This window comes from Lampetra fluviatilis, unplaced genomic scaffold (genome assembly GCF_964198595.1).
Source record: "Lampetra fluviatilis unplaced genomic scaffold, kcLamFluv1.1 SCAFFOLD_851, whole genome shotgun sequence".
NCBI lineage: Eukaryota > Metazoa > Chordata > Hyperoartia > Petromyzontiformes > Petromyzontidae > Lampetra > Lampetra fluviatilis.
The window spans coordinates 1-17500 of NW_027621672.1; the positions used below are offsets into that span (position 1 = coordinate 1).

The 17500-nt window shown below is 55.3% G+C and overlaps 1 protein-coding gene across 1 annotated transcript in view; it reads right to left on the reverse strand.

The window, feature by feature from the left end:
* Positions 1-537: 537 nt before the first annotated feature.
* SLU7 (spliceosome associated SLU7) overlaps positions 538-17500 on the reverse strand; it is a 40619-nt gene continuing 23656 nt past the window's right edge. The window contains exons 12-16 of the mRNA XM_078885736.1: positions 10411-10572; positions 4294-4389; positions 3489-3569; positions 1606-1728; positions 538-963 (exon numbers count right to left, since the gene is read on the reverse strand). Of these exons, the coding sequence (XP_078741862.1) occupies positions 745-963; positions 1606-1728; positions 3489-3569; positions 4294-4389; positions 10411-10572 (681 nt within the window). The 3' untranslated portion in view covers positions 538-744. The remainder of the gene's footprint in view (positions 964-1605; positions 1729-3488; positions 3570-4293; positions 4390-10410; positions 10573-17500) is intronic.

Genomic DNA, 17500 nt, shown 5'->3' on the forward strand with positions numbered 1-17500 from the left:
TGTGTGGTGGTGAGTCTATGGGTCTCTGTGTGGTGATGAGTCTATGGGTCTCTGTGTGGTGGTGAGTCTATGGGTCTCTGTGTGGTGGTGAGTCTGTGGGTCTCTGTGTGGTGGTGAGTCTATGGGTCTCTGTGTGGTGGTGGTGAGTCTATGGGTCTCTGTGTGGTGGTGGTGAGTCTGTGGGAGGGAGGGTAGGGAGGGGAGGGTGGGGAGGGAGGGGAGGGTGGGGAGGGTGGGGAGGGTGGGGAGGGTAGGGTGGGGAGGGTGGGGAGGGTAGGGTAGGGAGGGTGGGGAGGGTAGGGTAGGGAGGGTGGGGGAGGGTAGGGTAGGGAGGGTGGGAGGGTAGGGAGGGTGGGAGGGTAGGAGGTGAGGGAGGGTGGAGGGTAGGGAGGGTGGGGAGGGTGGGGAGGGTGGGGGGGTAGGGGGGTAGGGAGGGGTGGGGGGGAGGTAGGGGGAGGGGAGGAGGAGAGAGGAGTGAGTGGGTGAGTGGGTGAGTGAGTGAGTGGGTGGGTGGGTGAGTGGGTGAGTGAGTGGGTGAGTGAGTGGGTGGGTGAGTGGGTGAGTGGGTGAGTGAGTGGGTGAGTGAGTGGGTGGGTGAGTGGGTGAGTGTGTATGTGAGTGAGTGAGTGGGTGAGTGAGTGAGTGAGTAACTGAGACACACACACACACACGCAAGGAAATGGCATCAACTGACCACCACCACCACCACCCCCCACCGAGTCCGCGATGACCGCTGGTTCTTGTTCAGGGCGCCAGGAACGCCCCCATGGGGTCCTCGGGGTGCGGCCGCTTGCGCCTGAAGGCCTCCATCTCCTCCTCGGTGGGCACGGAGTCGTCACCGCGGCCAGCGGGCCTCACCACGCCGGCAGTCACCGTCATGGCCGAGTTGTAGGGGCGCTTGCGCTCGTCCAGACGCATCAGAGCGTCCACACGACGGCAGCGCTCTTCCTCAGCGTCCATCGCCTGGGGGGGGGTGGGGGAGGGGGGGGGTGGGGGGGGGGGTGAGACACGGGGGGGGGGGTGGGGGTGGGGGGGGGGTGGGGGTGGGGGGGGGTGGGGGTGAGGGGGGGGGGAGACACGGGGGGGGGGGAGACACGGGGGGGGGGTGAGACGGGGGGGGGGGTGAGACACGGGGGGGGGGAGACACGGGGGGGGAGAGACGCGGGGGGAGAGAGAGACACACACACAGACACACAGCGAGACACACACAGACAGACACACACACAGACACACACAGTCACATAGACACACACACACACAGACAGGTGTAGGTGTAAGTGTGTAAGTGTACCAGCTGTATCTTCTGCTCCCTCTCTGCGTGGAGACGAGCTGTGTGTGTGTAGGTGTGTGTGTGTAAGTGTATAAGTGTAAGTGTGTGTAAGTGTGTGTATAAGTGTGTAAGTATAAGTGTGTAAGTGTGTGTGTGTAAGTGTGTGTAAGTGTGTAAGTATAAGTGTGTAAGTGTGTAAGTGTACCAGCTGTATCTTCTGCTCCCTCTCGGCGTGGAGACGAGCTGTGTGTGTGTGTAGATGTAGGTGTGTGTGTGTAAGTGTGTAAGTGTGTGTAAGTGTGTGTAAGTGTGTAAGTATAAGTGTGTAAGTGTACCAGCTGTATCTTCTGCTCCCTCTCGGCGTGGAGACGAGCTGCCTCCGCCGCCTCCTCCTGGCGGCTTCGTTTGGCGACTCGCGTCTTGTGCAGGTCACCCACCCTCAGCCTCGCCTGGTGCATCTGGGGAGACACGGGGGGTGGGACACGGGGGGTGGGACACGGGGGGTGGGACACGGGGGGTGGGACACGGGGGGTGGGACACGGGGGGTGGGACACGGGGGGTGGGACACGGGGGGTGGGACACGGGGGGTGAGGGAGGGTGGGACACGGGGGGTGAGACAGAGAGAGACACGGTGAGAGAGAGACTCGCTCACAAGTCTTGTGCAGGTCACCCACCCTCAGCCTCGCCTGGTGCATCTGGGGAGACACGGGGGGAGAGACACGGGGGGAGAGACACGGGGGGAGAGACACGGGGGGGAGAGACACGGGGGGAGAGACACGGGGGGAGAGACACGGGGGGAGAGACACGGGGGGAGAGACACGGGGGGAGAGACACGGGGGGAGAGACACGGGGGGAGAGACACGGGGGGAGAGACACGGGGGGAGAGACACGGGGGGAGAGACACGGGGGGAGAGACACGGGGGGAGAGACACGGGGGGAGAGACACGGGGGGAGAGACACGGGGGGAGAGACACGGGGGGAGAGACACGGGGGGAGAGACACGGGGGGAGAGACACGGGGGGAGAGACACGGGGGGGGAGAGACACGGGGGGGGAGAGACACGGGGGGGGGAGAGACACGGGGGGAAAGAGACACGGGGGGGAGAGACACGGGGGGAGAGACACTTGGGGGTGAGGGTGTGTTTGTCACGCTGTGTGTAGTGACTTACACACACACTGACACACACACACACTGACACACACACACACTGACACACACACACACTGACACACACACACACTGACACACACACACACACTGACACACACACACACTGACACACACACACACTGACACACACACACACTGACACACACACTGACTGACACACACACACTGACACACACACACACTGACACACACACACACTGACACACACACACACTGACACACACTGACACTGACACACACTGACACACACACACACTGACACACACACACACTGACACACACACACACTGACACACTGACACACACACACACTGACACACACACACTGACACACACTGACACACACACACACTGACACACACACACTGACACACACACACTGACACACACACACTGACACACACACTTGACACACACTGACACACACACACACTGACACACACACACTGACACGCTGTGTCACTCACCTCCATGAGTGTGTCAGTGTGTGTGTGTCAGTGTGTGTGTGTCAGTGTGTGTGTGTGTGTCACACCTCCATGAGTGTGTCAGTGTGTGTGTGTGTCAGTGTGTGTGTGTCACAGTGTGTGTGTGTCACTCACCTCCATGAGTGTGTCAGTGTGTGTGTGTCAGTGTGTGTGTGTCACAGTGTGTGTGTGTGTCACTCACCTCCATGAGTGTGTCAGTGTGTGTGTGTGTGTCAGTGTGTGTGTGTCACAGTGTGTGTGTGTGTCACTCCTCCGCCCTCCGACAACAACGGAGGGCGGAGGAGCGACGCTCACAACAACGAGCGGAGCGCCGGGTGGCTAAAGCACAGCAAGTTGGCACAGTAGGGGGCACAGGTGGTGCATCAGCCAGTCATCTCGGTCATCTCGGTCAGTCGACCCGTGGCACCTGCTGGGTCTGCCCCGTGACCTCCTGCCAGCGGGCGTTCGACACTTCACGTGGCAGCCTCAAGGTGCACATGGCCTGGCACAAGCGTCGTGGTGACGTCACCGCCACTTAGTGGCGAATGGCGGTTGTTGTTGTGGTTGTTGTGTGTGTCACTCACCTCCATGAGTGTGCGTGGAGCCGACTGCTCCACCAGCTCCAGCTCAGCGTCCACCTCATGGAGAATCTCCCCCGGGTCGCCCTGAGACACACACACAGACAAAGGTGCCCCGCACAGCCTCAGCAGACGCCCGGGGCAAGTGCGGTCCTGCCCACCCACCCACCGACCAACCCACCCACCGACCGGCCCACCCGCCGACCGGCCCACCCGCCCACCGACCCGCCCACCCGCCCACCGACCCGCCCACCCGCCCACCGACCCGCCCACCCGCCCACCCACCCGCCCACCGACCCGCCCACCAACCCGCCCACCCGCCCACCGACCCGCCCACCGACCCGCCCACCCGCCCGCCGACCCGCCCACCGACCCGCCCACCGACCCGCCCGCCGACCCGCCCACCCGCCCGCCGACCAGCCCACCCGCCCGCCGACCAGCCCACCCGCCCACCCGCCCACCCGCCCACCGACCCGCCCACCGACCCGCCCACCGACCCACCCACCGACCCGCCCACCCACCCACCCACCGACCAGCCCACCCACCGACCAGCCCACCCACCCACCGACCAGCCCACCCACCCACCGACCCACCCACCGACCGCCCCACCCACCCACCGACCAGCCCGCCCACCCACCGACCAGCCCGCCCACCCACCGACCAGCCCGCCCACCCACCCACCGACCCGCCCACCCACCGACCAGCCCACCCACCGACCCACCCACCCACCGACCGACCCACCCACCCACCCACCGACCCGCCCCCCGTGGTGGTGGTGACGGTGGTGGTGTGTATTTCTGGCTGAGTCTACCTTGCCGCGCTCCCCCGTACAGTAGGAGAGCTTCACCAGCGAGTGGCAGCAGTGGTAGCCCCACTGTCCCGCACGCCAATAGGAGCCCCACACCTCCTAGAGCATCAACAACATCAACAACATCAACAACAACATCAACAACAACATCAACAACATCAACAACATCAACAACAACAACAACATCAACAACATCAACAACAACAACATCAACATCAACAACATCAACAACAACAACATCAACAACATCAACAACATCATCAACAACATCAACAACATCAAGTGAGTTAGCAAGAGAGCGGGCGAGCGAGCGGGTGAGTGAGTGGGTGAGTGGGTGGATGAGTGAGTGAGCAAGTGAGCGGGTGAGTGAGTGGGTGGATGAGTGAGTGAGCAAGTGAGCGGGTGAGTGAGTGGGTGGATGAGTGAGTTAGCAAGAGAGCGGGCGAGTGAGCGGGTGAGTGAGTGGGTGGATGAGTGAGTGAGCAAGTGAGCGGGTGAGTGAGTGGGTGGATGAGTGAGTGAGCAAGTGAGCGGGTGAGTGAGCAGGCGAACGGGTGAGTGGGTGAGCGAGCGAGTGGGTGAGTGAGTGGGTGGGTGGGTGGATGAGTGGGTGAGTGGGTGACTGAGTGAGCGAGTGACTGAGCGAGCGAGTGGGTGGGTGAGTGGGTGAGTGAGTGGGTGGGTGAGTGAGTGGGTGGGTGAGTGGGTGACTGAGTGAGCGAGTGACTGAGTGAGCGAGTAGGTGAGTGACTGAGCGAGCGAGTGGGTGGGTGAGTGGGTGGGTGGGTGACTGAGTGAGCGAGTGACTGAGTGAGCGAGTAGGTGAGTGACTGAGCGAGCGAGTGGGTGGGTGAGTGAGTGGGTGGGTGGGTGAGTGGGTGGATGAGTGAGTTAGCAAGAGAGCGGGCGAGCGAGCGGGTGAGTGAGTGGGTGGATGAGTGAGTGAGCAAGTGAGCGGGTGAGTGAGTGGGTGGATGAGTGAGTGAGCAAGTGAGCGGGTGAGTGAGTGGGTGGATGAGTGAGTGAGCAAGTGAGCGGGTGAGTGAGCAGGCGAACGGGTGAGTGGGTGAGCGAGCGAGTGGGTGAGTGAGTGGGTGGGTGGGTGGATGAGTGGGTGAGTGGGTGACTGAGTGAGCGAGTGACTGAGCGAGCGAGTGGGTGGGTGAGTGGGTGGGTGGGTGAGTGGGTGACTGAGTGAGCGAGTGACTGAGTGAGCGAGTAGGTGAGTGACTGAGCGAGCGAGTGGGTGGGTGAGTGGGTGGGTGGGTGGATGAGTGAGTTAGCAAGAGAGCGGGCGAGCGAGCGGGTGAGTGAGTGGGTGGATGAGTGAGTGAGCAAGTGAGCGGGTGAGTGGGCAGGCGAACGGGTGAGTGGGTGAGCGAGCGAGTGGGTGAGTGGGTGGGTGGGTGGATGAGTGGGTGAGTGGGTGACTGAGTGAGCGAGTGACTGAGCGAGCGAGTGGGTGGGTGAGTGGGTGGGTGAGTGGGTGACTGAGTGACTGAGCGAGTGACTGAGTGAGCGAGTAGGTGAGTGACTGAGCGAGCGAGTGGGTGGGTGAGTGGGTGGGTGACTGAGTGAGCGAGTGACTGAGTGAGCGAGTAGGTGAGTGACTGAGCGAGCGAGTGGGTGGGTGAGTGAGTGAGTGGGTGGGTGGGTGAGTGGGTGGATGAGTGAGTTAGCAAGAGAGCGAGCGAGCGGGTGAGTGAGTGGGTGGATGAGTGAGTGAGCAAGTGAGCGGGTGAGTGGGCAGGCGAACGGGTGAGTGGGTGAGCGAGCGAGTGGGTGGGTGAGTGGGTGGGTGGGTGAGTGGGTGAGTGAGTGGGTGGGTGAGTGGGTGAGTGAGGGAGTGAGTGAGCGAGCAAGTGAGTGACTGAGTGGGTGACTGAGTGAGCGAGCGAGTGAGTGGGTGAGTGAGTGGCTGAGTGACTGAGCGAGTGACTGAGCGAGTGAGCGGGTGAGTGAGTGACTCACCGTGTGGTTGTTGGCAAGGCAGTCCTCCTCGTACTTGCTGCATGGGTGAGTGGGTGAGCGAGTGACTGAGTGAGTGGGTGACTGAGCGAGCGAGTGACTGAGCGAGCGACTGACTGAGTGACTGAGCGAGCGAGCGACTGAGCGAGCGAGTGACTGAGCGAGTGACTGAGCGGGTGACTGAGTGGGCGAGCGAGCGAGTGGGTGACTCACCGTGTGGTTGTTGGCGAGGCAGTCCTCCTCGTACTTGCTGCGTGGGTGAGTGGGTGACTAAGTGGGTGACTGAGTGGGCGAGCGAGCGAGTGGGTGACTCACCGTGTGGTTGTTGGCGAGGCAGTCCTCCTCGTACTTGCTGCGTGGGTGAGTGGGTGACTAAGTGGGTGACTGAGTGGGCGAGCGAGCGAGTGGGTGACTCACCGTGTGGTTGTTGGCGAGGCAGTCCTCCTCGTACTTGCTGCGTGGGTGAGTGGGTGACTAAGTGGGTGACTGAGTGGGCGAGCGAGCGAGTGACTCACCGTGTGGTTGTTGGCGAGGCAGTCCTCCTAGTACTTGCTGCGTGGGTGAGTGGGTGAGCGAGTGACTGAGTGAGCGAGCGAGCGACTGAGCGAGCGACTGTGAGCGAGTGACTGAGCGGGTGACTGAGCGGGTGACTAAGCGGGTGACTCACCGTGTGGTTGTTGGCGAGGCAGTCCTCCTCGTACTTGCTGCGAGCGACGGCTCGCTGCTGGCCCCTGAGCACGCCGCCGTGCCGAGAGATGGTGGGTGGGTGGGTGACTGAGCGGGTGACTAAGTGGGTGACTCACCGTGTGGTTGTTGGCGAGGCAGTCCTCCTCGTACTTGCTGCGAGCCACGGCTCGCTGCTGGCCCCTGAGCACGCCGCCGTGCCGAGAGATGGTGGGTGGGTGGGTGACTGAGCGGGTGACTGAGCGAGCGAGCGGGTGACTGAGCGAGCGAGCGGGTGACTAAGTGGGTGACTCACCGTGTGGTTGTTGGCGAGGCAGTCCTCCTCGTACTTGCTGCGAGCGACGGCTCGCTGCTGGCCCCTGAGCACGCCGCCGTGCCGAGAGATGGTGGGTGGGTGGGTGACTGAGTGGGTGACTGAGCGAGCGAGCGGGTGACTGAGCGAAGTGAGCGGGTGACTAAGTGGGTGACTCACCGTGTGGTTGTTGGCGAGGCAGTCCTCCTCGTACTTGCTGCGAGCCACGGCTCGCTGCTGGCCCCTGAGCACGCCGCCGTGCCGAGAGATGGTGGGTGGGTGGGTGACTGAGCGGGTGACTGAGCGGGTGACTGAGCGAGTGAGCGGGTGACTAAGTGGATGACTCACCGTGTGGTTGTTGGCGAGGCAGTCCTCCTCGTACTTGCTGCGTGGGTGAGTGGGTGACTAAGTGGGTGACTGAGTGGGCGAGCGAGCGAGTGGGTGACTCACCGTGTGGTTGTTGGCGAGGCAGTCCTCCTCGTACTTGCTGCGAGCGACGGCTCGCTGCTGGCCCCTGAGCACGCCGCCGTGCCGAGAGATGGTGGGTGGGTGGGTGACTGAGTGGGTGACTGAGCGAGCGGGTGACTGAGCGAGTGAGCGGGTGACTAAGTGGGTGACTCACCGTGTGGTTGTTGGCGAGGCAGTCCTCCTCGTACTTGCTGCGAGCGACGGCTCGCTGCTGGCCCCTGAGCACGCCGCCGTGCCGAGAGATAGTGGGTGGGTGGGTGACTGAGCGGGTGACTGAGCGGGTGACTAAGTGGGTGACTCACCGTGTGGTTGTTGGCGAGGCAGTCCTCCTCGTACTTGCTGCGAGCGACGGCTCGCTGCTGGCCCCTGAGCACGCCGCCGTGCCGAGAGATGGTGGGTGGGTGGGTGACTGAGTGGGTGACTGAGCGAGCGAGCGGGTGACTGAGCGAGTGAGCGGGTGACTAAGTGGGTGACTCACCGTGTGGTTGTTGGCGAGGCAGTCCTCCTCGTACTTGCTGCGAGCCACGGCTCGCTGCTGGCCCCTGAGCACGCCGCCGTGCCGAGAGATGGTGGGTGGGTGGGTGACTGAGCGGGTGACTGAGCGGGTGACTGAGCGAGTGAGCGGGTGACTAAGTGGGTGACTCACCGTGTGGTTGTTGGCGAGGCAGTCCTCCTCGTACTTGCTGCGAGCGACGGCTCGCTGCTGGCCCCTGAGCACGCCGCCGTGCCGAGAGATGGTGGGTGGGTGGGTGACTGAGCGGGTGACTGAGCGGGTGACTAAGTGGGTGACTCACCGTGTGGTTGTTGGCGAGGCAGTCCTCCTCGTACTTGCTGCGAGCGACGGCTCGCTGCTGGCCCCTGAGCACGCCGCCGTGCCGAGAGATGGTGGGTGGGTGGGTGACTGAGTGGGTGACTGAGCGAGCGAGCGGGTGACTGAGCGAGTGAGCGGGTGACTAAGTGGGTGACTCACCGTGTGGTTGTTGGCGAGGCAGTCCTCCTTGTACTTGCTGCGAGCCACGGCTCGCTGCTGGCCCCTGAGCACGCCGCCGTGCCGAGAGATGGTGGGTGGGTGGGTGACTGAGCGGGTGACTGAGCGAGTGAGCGGGTGACTAAGTGGGTGACTCACCGTGTGGTTGTTGGCGAGGCAGTCCTCCTCGTACTTGCTGCGAGCGACGGCTCGCTGCTGGCCCCTGAGCACGCCGCCGTGCCGAGAGATGGTGGGTGGGTGGGTGACTGAGTGGGTGACTGAGCGAGCGAGCGGGTGACTGAGCGAGTGAGCGGGTGACTAAGTGGGTGACTCACCGTGTGGTTGTTGGCGAGGCAGTCCTCCTCGTACTTGCTGCGAGCGACGGCTCGCTGCTGGCCCCTGAGCACGCCGCCGTGCCGAGAGATGGTGGGTGGGTGGGTGGGTGACTGAGTGGGTGACTGAGCGAGCGAGCGGGTGACTGAGCGAGTGAGCGGGTGACTAAGTGGGTGACTCACCGTGTGGTTGTTGGCGAGGCAGTCCTCCTCGTACTTGCTGCGAGCCACGGCTCGCTGCTGGCCCGAGCACGCCGCCGTGCCGAGAGATGGTGGGTGGGTGGGTGACTGAGCGGGTGACTGAGCGAGCGGGTGACTGAGCGAGTGAGCGGGTGACTAAGTGGGTGACTCACCGTGTGGTTGTTGGCGAGGCAGTCCTCCTCGTACTTGCTGCGAGCGACGGCTCGCTGCTGGCCCCTGAGCACGCCGCCGTGCCGAGAGATGGTGGGTGGGTGGGTGACTGAGTGGGTGACTGAGCGGGTGACTGAGCGGGTGACTAAGTGGGTGACTCACCGTGTGGTTGTTGGCGAGGCAGTCCTCCTCGTACTTGCTGCGAGCGACGGCTCGCTGCTGGCCCCTGAGCACGCCGCCGTGCCGAGAGATGGTGGGTGGGTGACTGAGTGGGTGACTGAGCGGGTGACTGAGCAGGTGACTAAGTGGGTGACTCACCGTGTGGTTGTTGGCGAGGCAGTCCTCCTCGTACTTGCTGCGAGCGACGGCTCGCTGCTGGCCCCTGAGCACGCCGCCGTGCCGAGAGATGGTGGGTGGGTGGGTGACTGAGTGGGTGACTGAGCGGGTGACTGAGCGGGTGACTAAGTGGGTGACTCACCGTGTGGTTGTTGGCGAGGCAGTCCTCCTCGTACTTGCTGCGAGCGACGGCTCGCTGCTGGCCCCTGAGCACGCCGCCGTGCCGAGAGATGGTGGGTGGGTGGGTGACTGAGTGGGTGACTGAGCGGGTGACTGAGCGGGTGACTAAGTGGGTGACTCACCGTGTGGTTGTTGGCGAGGCAGTCCTCCTCGTACTTGCTGCGAGCCACGGCTCGCTGCTGGCCCCTGAGCACGCCGCCGTGCCGAGAGATGGTGGGTGGGTGGGTGACTGAGCGGGTGACTGAGCGGGTGACTGAGCGAGTGAGCGGGTGACTAAGTGGGTGACTCACCGTGTGGTTGTTGGCGAGGCAGTCCTCCTCGTACTTGCTGCGTGGGTGAGTGGGTGACTAAGTGGGTGACTGAGTGGGCGAGCGAGCGAGTGGGTGACTCACCGTGTGGTTGTTGGCGAGGCAGTCCTCCTCGTACTTGCTGCGTGGGTGAGTGGGTGAGCGAGTGACTGAGTGAGCGAGCGAGCGACTGAGCGAGCGACTGAGCGAGTGACTGAGCGGGTGACTGAGCGGGTGACTAAGTGGGTGACTCACCGTGTGGTTGTTGGCGAGGCAGTCCTCCTCGTACTTGCTGCGAGCCACGGCTCGCTGCTGGCCCCTGAGCACGCCGCCGTGCCGAGAGAACTCCACATACTCCTCCGTCTGCGCCAGCAGCAGCTCGCGCGGGAGGCCCTCCAGGTGCTCCAGACCCCCGTACTGCACACGCAGAGGGACACGCAGAGAGACACACGCAGAGGGACACGCGCAGAGAGACACGCGCAGAGAGACACGCGCAGAGAGACACGCGCAGAGAGACACGCGCAGAGAGACACGCAGAGACACGCGCAGAGAGACGCGCGCAGAGAGACACGCAGAGAGACACGCGCAGAGAGACGCGCGCAGAGAGACACGCGCAGAGAGACACGCAGAGACACGCGCAGAGAGACACGCGCAGAGAGACACGCAGAGACACACGCAGAGACACACGCAGAGACACACGCAGAGACACGCGCAGAGAGACGCGCGCAGAGAGACACGCAGAGAGACGCGCGCAGAGAGACGCGCGCAGAGAGACACGCGCAGAGAGACGCGCGCAGAGAGACACGCAGAGAGACACGCGCAGAGAGACACGCAGAGAGACACGCGCAGAGAGACACGCGCAGACAGACACGCGCAGAGAGACACGCGCAGAGACACACGCAGAGAGACACGCAGAGAGAGACACACGCAGAGAGACACGCAGAGAGAGACACACGCAGAGACACACGCAGAGACACACGCAGAGACACACGCAGAGACACACGCAGAGACACACGCAGAGACACACGCAGAGACACACGCAGAGACACACGCAGAGACACACGCAGAGACACACGCAGAGACACACGCAGAGACACACGCAGAGACACACGCAGAGAGAGAGACACGCAGAGACACACGCAGAGAGACACGCAGAGACACACGCAGAGAGACACGCAGAACGAGAGACACACGCAGAGAGACACGCAGAGAGACACACAGAGAGACACGCAGAGAGAGAGACACGCAGAGACACACGCAGAGACACACGCAGAGAGACACGCAGAACGAGAGACACACGCAGAGACACACGCAGAGAGAGAGACACGCAGAGACACACGCAGAGAGACACGCAGAGACACACGCAGAGACACACGCAGAGAGACACGCAGAGAGAGAGACACACGCAGAGACACACGCAGAGAGAGAGACACGCAGAGACACACGCAGAGAGACACGCAGAGACACACGCAGAGACACACGCAGAGACACACGCAGAGACACACGCAGAGACACACGCAGAGACACACGCAGAGACACACGCAGACACACGCAGAGACACACGCAGAGACACACGCAGAGACACACGCAGAGACACACGCAGAGACACACGCAGAGACACACGCAGAGCGAGAGACGCACAGAGAGACACGCAGAGACACACGCAGAGACACAGAGACACACGCAGAGACACACGCAGAGACACACACAGAGAGACACGCAGAACGAGAGACACACGCAGAGACACACGCAGAGACACACGCAGAGACACACGCAGAGAGACACGCAGAGAGACACGCAGAGAGACACGCAGAACGAGAGACACACGCAGAGACACACGCAGAGACACACGCAGAGACACACACAGAGAGACACGCACAGAAAGACACGCAGAGAGACACGCAGAGAGACACAGAGACACACGCAGAGAGAGAGACAGAGACACAGAGAGCCACGCAGAGAGACAGAGAGACACACACAGAGAGAGACACACGCAGAGAGACACGCAGAGAGACAGAGAGACACACACAGAGACACACACACGCAGAGACACGCGCAGAGACAGAGACACACGCACACACAGAGACACGCAAAGAGAGAGACACACGCAGAGACACACGCAGAGAGAGACACAGAGAGACACACGCAGAGACACACGCAGAGACACAGAGACACACAGACACACACAGACACACACGCAGAGAGACAGACACACACAGAGACACACAGACACAGAGACACAGAGACACACAGAGACACACGCAGAGACAGAGACACACAGAGACACACAGAGACACACAGACAGACACACACACATACACACACACAGAGAGACAGAGACACACACAGAGACACAGAGACACACACAGACAGACACACAGACAGACACACACACAGACACACAGAGACACACACACACGCACAGAGACACGCATAGACACACACAGAGACACACACGCACAGAGACACACACGCACAGAGACACGCACAGAGAAACACACACAGAGACACACACACACACGCACACAGACACACACACACGCACAGAGACACACACAGAGACACAGAAAGACGCAGACACACACACACACACGCGCAAAGAGACACAGACACACACACGTATCACCCCCCGTGTCGTCATCATTGTCATCATCATCATCTGTAACATCATCATCAGTAACATCATCATCAGTAACATCATCATCAGTAACATCATCATCAGTAACATCATCATCAGTAACATCATCATCAGTAACATCATCATCAGTAACATCATCATCAGTAACATCATCATCAGTAACATCATCATCAGTAACATCATCATCAGTAACATCATCATCAGTAACATCATCATCAGCAACATCATCATCAGCAGTAACATCATCATCAGTAACATCATCATCAGTAACATCATCATCAGTAACATCATCATCAGCAACATCATCATCAGCAGTAACATCATCATCAGTAACATCATCATCAGTAGTGGCATCATCGTTAGCGACAGTCAGTATAGACTAGTAGTAGTAGTGTAGTAGTAGTGTAGTAGTAGTGTAGTAGTAGTGTAGTAGTGTAGTAGTAGTGTAGTAGTGTAGTAGTAGTGTAGTAGTAGTGTAGTAGTAGTAGTAGTGTAGTAGTAGTAGTGTAGTAGTAGTGTAGTAGTGTAGTAGTAGTGTAGTAGTAGTAGTGTAGTAGTGTAGTAGTGTAGTAGTAGTAGTAGTGTAGTAGTAGTAGTGTAGTAGTAGTGTAGTAGTAGTGTAGTAGTAGTGTAGTAGTAGTAGTGTAGTAGTAGTGTAGTAGTAGTAGTAGTGTAGTAGTAGTAGTAGTGTAGTAGTAGTGTAGTAGTAGTGTAGTAGTAGTAGTGTAGTAGTAGTGTAGTAGTAGTGTAGTAGTAGTAGTGTAGTAGTAGTGTAGTAGTAGTAGTGTAGTAGTAGTAGTAGTGTAGTAGTAGTGTAGTAGTAGTAGTAGTGTAGTAGTAGTAGTGTAGTAGTAGTAGTAGTGTAGTAGTAGTAGTGTAGTAGTAGTAGTGTAGTAGTAGTAGTGTAGTAGTGTAGTAGTAGTGTAGTAGTAGTAGTGTAGTAGTAGTAGTGTAGTAGTAGTAGTAGTGTAGTAGTAGTGTAGTAGTAGTAGTGTAGTAGTAGTAGTGTAGTAGTAGTAGTGTAGTAGTAGTAGTGTAGTAGTAGTAGTGTAGTAGTAGTAGTAGTGTAGTAGTAGTAGTAGTGTAGTAGTAGTAGTAGTGTAGTAGTAGTAGTGTAGTAGTAGTAGTGTAGTAGTGTAGTAGTAGTAGTGTAGTAGTAGTAGTGTAGTAGTAGTGTAGTAGTAGTGTAGTAGTGTAGTAGTAGTAGTGTAGTAGTAGTAGTGTAGTAGTAGTAGTGTAGTAGTAGTAGTAGTAGTAGTAGTAGTAGTAGTAGTAGTAGTGTAGTAGTGTAGTAGTAGTAGTGTAGTAGTAGTAGTAGTGTAGTAGTAGTAGTGTAGTAGTAGTAGTAGTGTAGTAGTAGTAGTGTAGTAGTAGTAGTGTAGTAGTGTAGTAGTAGTAGTGTAGTAGTAGTAGTAGTGTAGTAGTAGTAGTAGTGTAGTAGTAGTAGTAGTGTAGTAGTAGTAGTAGTGTAGTAGTAGTAGTAGTGTAGTAGTAGTGTAGTAGTAGTAGTAGTGTAGTAGTAGTAGTGTAGTAGTGTAGTAGTAGTAGTAGTAGTAGTAGTAGTGTAGTAGTAGTAGTGTAGTAGTAGTGTAGTAGTAGTGTAGTAGTGTAGTAGTAGTAGTGTAGTAGTAGTAGTGTAGTAGTAGTAGTGTAGTAGTAGTAGTAGTGTAGTAGTGTAGTAGTAGTAGTGTAGTAGTAGTAGTAGTGTAGTAGTAGTAGTGTAGTAGTAGTAGTAGTGTAGTAGTAGTAGTGTAGTAGTAGTAGTATAGTAGTAGTAGTAGTGTAGTAGTAGTAGTAGTGTAGTAGTAGTAGTGTAGTAGTAGTAGTGTAGTAGTAGTGTAGTAGTAGTGTAGTAGTAGTAGTAGTGTAGTAGTAGTGTAGTAGTGAGTGTAGTAGTAGTAGTGTAGTATAGTAGTGTAGTAGTAGTAGTGTAGTAGTGTAGTAGTAGTGTAGTAGTAGTAGTGTAGTAGTAGTGTAGTAGTAGTAGTAGTGTAGTAGTGTAGTAGTAGTGTAGTAGTAGTAGTAGTGTAGTAGTAGTAGTAGTGTAGTAGTAGTAGTAGTGTAGTAGTAGTAGTGTAGTAGTAGTAGTGTAGTAGTAGTAGTAGTAGTAGTGTAGTAGTAGTAGTGTAGTAGTAGTGTAGTAGTAGTAGGTAGTAGTGTAGTAGTAGTAGTGTAGTAGTAGTAGTGTAGTAGTAGTAGTAGTGTAGTAGTAGTATGTAGTAGTAGTAGTAGTGTAGTAGTAGTGTAGTAGTAGTAGTAGTGTAGTAGTAGTGTAGTAGTAGTAGTAGTGTAGTAGTAGTAGTAGTGTAGTAGTAGTAGTGTAGTAGTAGTGTAGCTAGTAGTAGTGTAGTAGTAGTGTAGTAGTAGTAGTAGTGTAGTAGTAGTAGTAGTGTAGTAGTAGTAGTAGTAGTAGTGTAGTAGTAGTAGTAGTGTAGTAGTAGTAGTGTAGTAGTAGTAGTAGTGTAGTAGTAGTAGTAGTGTAGTAGTAGTAGTAGTGAGTAGTAGTAGTGTAGTAGTAGTAGTAGTGTAGTAGTAGTAGTGTAGTAGTAGTGTAGTAGTAGTAGTGTAGTAGTGTAGTAGTAGTAGTAGTGTAGTAGTAGTAGTAGTGTAGTAGTAGTAGTAGTAGTAGTGTAGTAGTAGTATGTAGTAGTAGTAGTGTAGTAGTGTAGTAGTAGTAGTAGTAGTGTAGTAGTGTAGTAGTAGTAGTGTAGTAGTAGTAGTGTAGTAGTAGTAGTGTAGTAGTAGTAGTGTACTAGTAGTAGTGTAGTAGTAGTAGTGTAGTAGTAGTGTAGTAGTAGTAGTGTAGTAGTAGTGTAGTAGTAGTAGTAGTGTAGTAGTGTAGTAGTATGTAGTAGTAGTAGTAGTGTAGTGTAGTAGTGTAGTAGTAGTAGTGTAGTAGTAGTGTAGTAGTAGTAGTGTAGTAGTAGTAGTAGTAGTGTAGTAGTAGTGTAGTAGTAGTAGTAGTGTAGTAGTAGTAGTGTAGTAGTAGTAGTGTAGTAGTAGTGTAGTAGTAGTAGTAGTGTAGTAGTGTAGTAGTGTAGTAGTGTAGTAGTAGTAGTGTAGTAGTAGTAGTAGTGTAGTAGTAGTAGTAGTGTAGTAGTAGTAGTGTAGTAGTAGTAGTGTAGTAGTAGTAGTGTAGTAGTAGTGTAGTAGTGTAGTAGTAGTAGTGTAGTAGTAGTAGTGTACTAGTAGTAGTAGTGTAGTAGTGTAGTAGTAGTAGTGTAGTAGTAGTGTAGTAGTAGTAGTGTAGTAGTAGTGTAGTAGTAGTAGTGTAGTAGTAGTAGTGTAGTAGTAGTAGTGTAGTAGTAGTAGTGTAGTAGTAGTAGTGTAGTAGTAGTGTACTAGTAGTAGTAGTGTAGTAGTAGTGTAGTAGTGTAGTAGTAGTAGTGTAGTAGTAGTAGTAGTGTAGTAGTAGTAGTAGTGTAGTAGTAGTAGTGTAGTAGTAGTAGTAGTGTAGTAGTAGTAGTAGTGTAGTAGTAGTAGTGTAGTAGTAGTAGTAGTAGTAGTAGTAGTGTAGTAGTAGTAGTAGTAGTAGTAGTAGTGTAGTAGTAGTAGTAGTGTAGTAGTAGTAGTGTAGTAGTAGTGTACTAGTAGTAGTGTAGTAGTAGTAGTGTAGTAGTAGTAGTAGTGTAGTAGTAGTAGTAGTGTAGTAGTAGTGTAGTAGTAGTAGTGTAGTAGTAGTAGTGTAGTAGTAGTAGTGTAGTAGTAGTAGTGTAGTAGTAGTAGTAGTAGTAGTAGTGTAGTAGTAGTAGTGTAGGTAGTAGTAGTAGTGTAGTAGTAGTAGTGTAGTAGTAGTAGTGTACTAGTAGTAGTGTAGTAGTAGTAGTGTAGTAGTAGTGTAGTAGTAGTAGTGTAGTAGTAGTGTAGTAGTAGTGTAGTAGTGTAGTAGTAGTGTAGTAGTAGTAGTAGTGTAGTTGTAGTAGTGTAGTAGTAGTAGTGTAGTAGTAGTGTAGTAGTAGTAGTGTAGTAGTGGTAGTAGTGTAGTAGTAGTAGTGTAGTAGTAGTGTAGTAGTAGTAGTGTAGTAGTGTAGTAGTAGTAGTAGTGTAGTAGTAGTAGTGTAGTAGTAGTAGTGTAGTAGTAGTGTAGTAGTAGTAGTGTAGTAGTGTAGTAGTAGTAGTAGTGTAGTAGTAGTAGTAGTGTAGTAGTAGTAGTAGTGTAGTAGTAGTAGTGTAGTAGTAGTAGTGTAGTAGTGTAGTAGTAGTGTAGTAGTAGTAGTGTAGTAGTGTAGTAGTAGTAGTGTAGTAGTAGTAGTAGTGTAGTAGTAGTAGTAGTGTAGTAGTAGTAGTAGTGTAGTAGTGTAGTAGTAGTAGTGTACTAGTAGTAGTGTAGTAGTAGTAGTGTAGTAGTAGTAGTGTAGTAGTAGTAGTGTAGTAGTAGTGTAGTAGTAGTAGTAGTGTAGTAGTAGTAGTAGTGTAGTAGTAGTGTAGTAGTAGTAGTGTAGTAGTAGTAGTGTAGTAGTAGTAGTAGTAGTAGTGTAGTAGTAGTGTAGTAGTAGTAGTAGTAGTAGTAGTAGTGTAGTAGTAGTAGTGTAGTAGTAGTGTAGTAGTAGTAGTAGTAGTGTAGTAGTAGTAGTGTAGTAGTAGTAGTGTAGTAGTAGTGTAGTAGTAGTAGTGTAGTAGTAGTAGTAGTGTAGTAGTAGTGTAGTAGTAGTAGTGTAGTAGTAGTAGTAGTGTAGTAGTAGTAGTGTAGTAGTAGTAGTAGTGTAC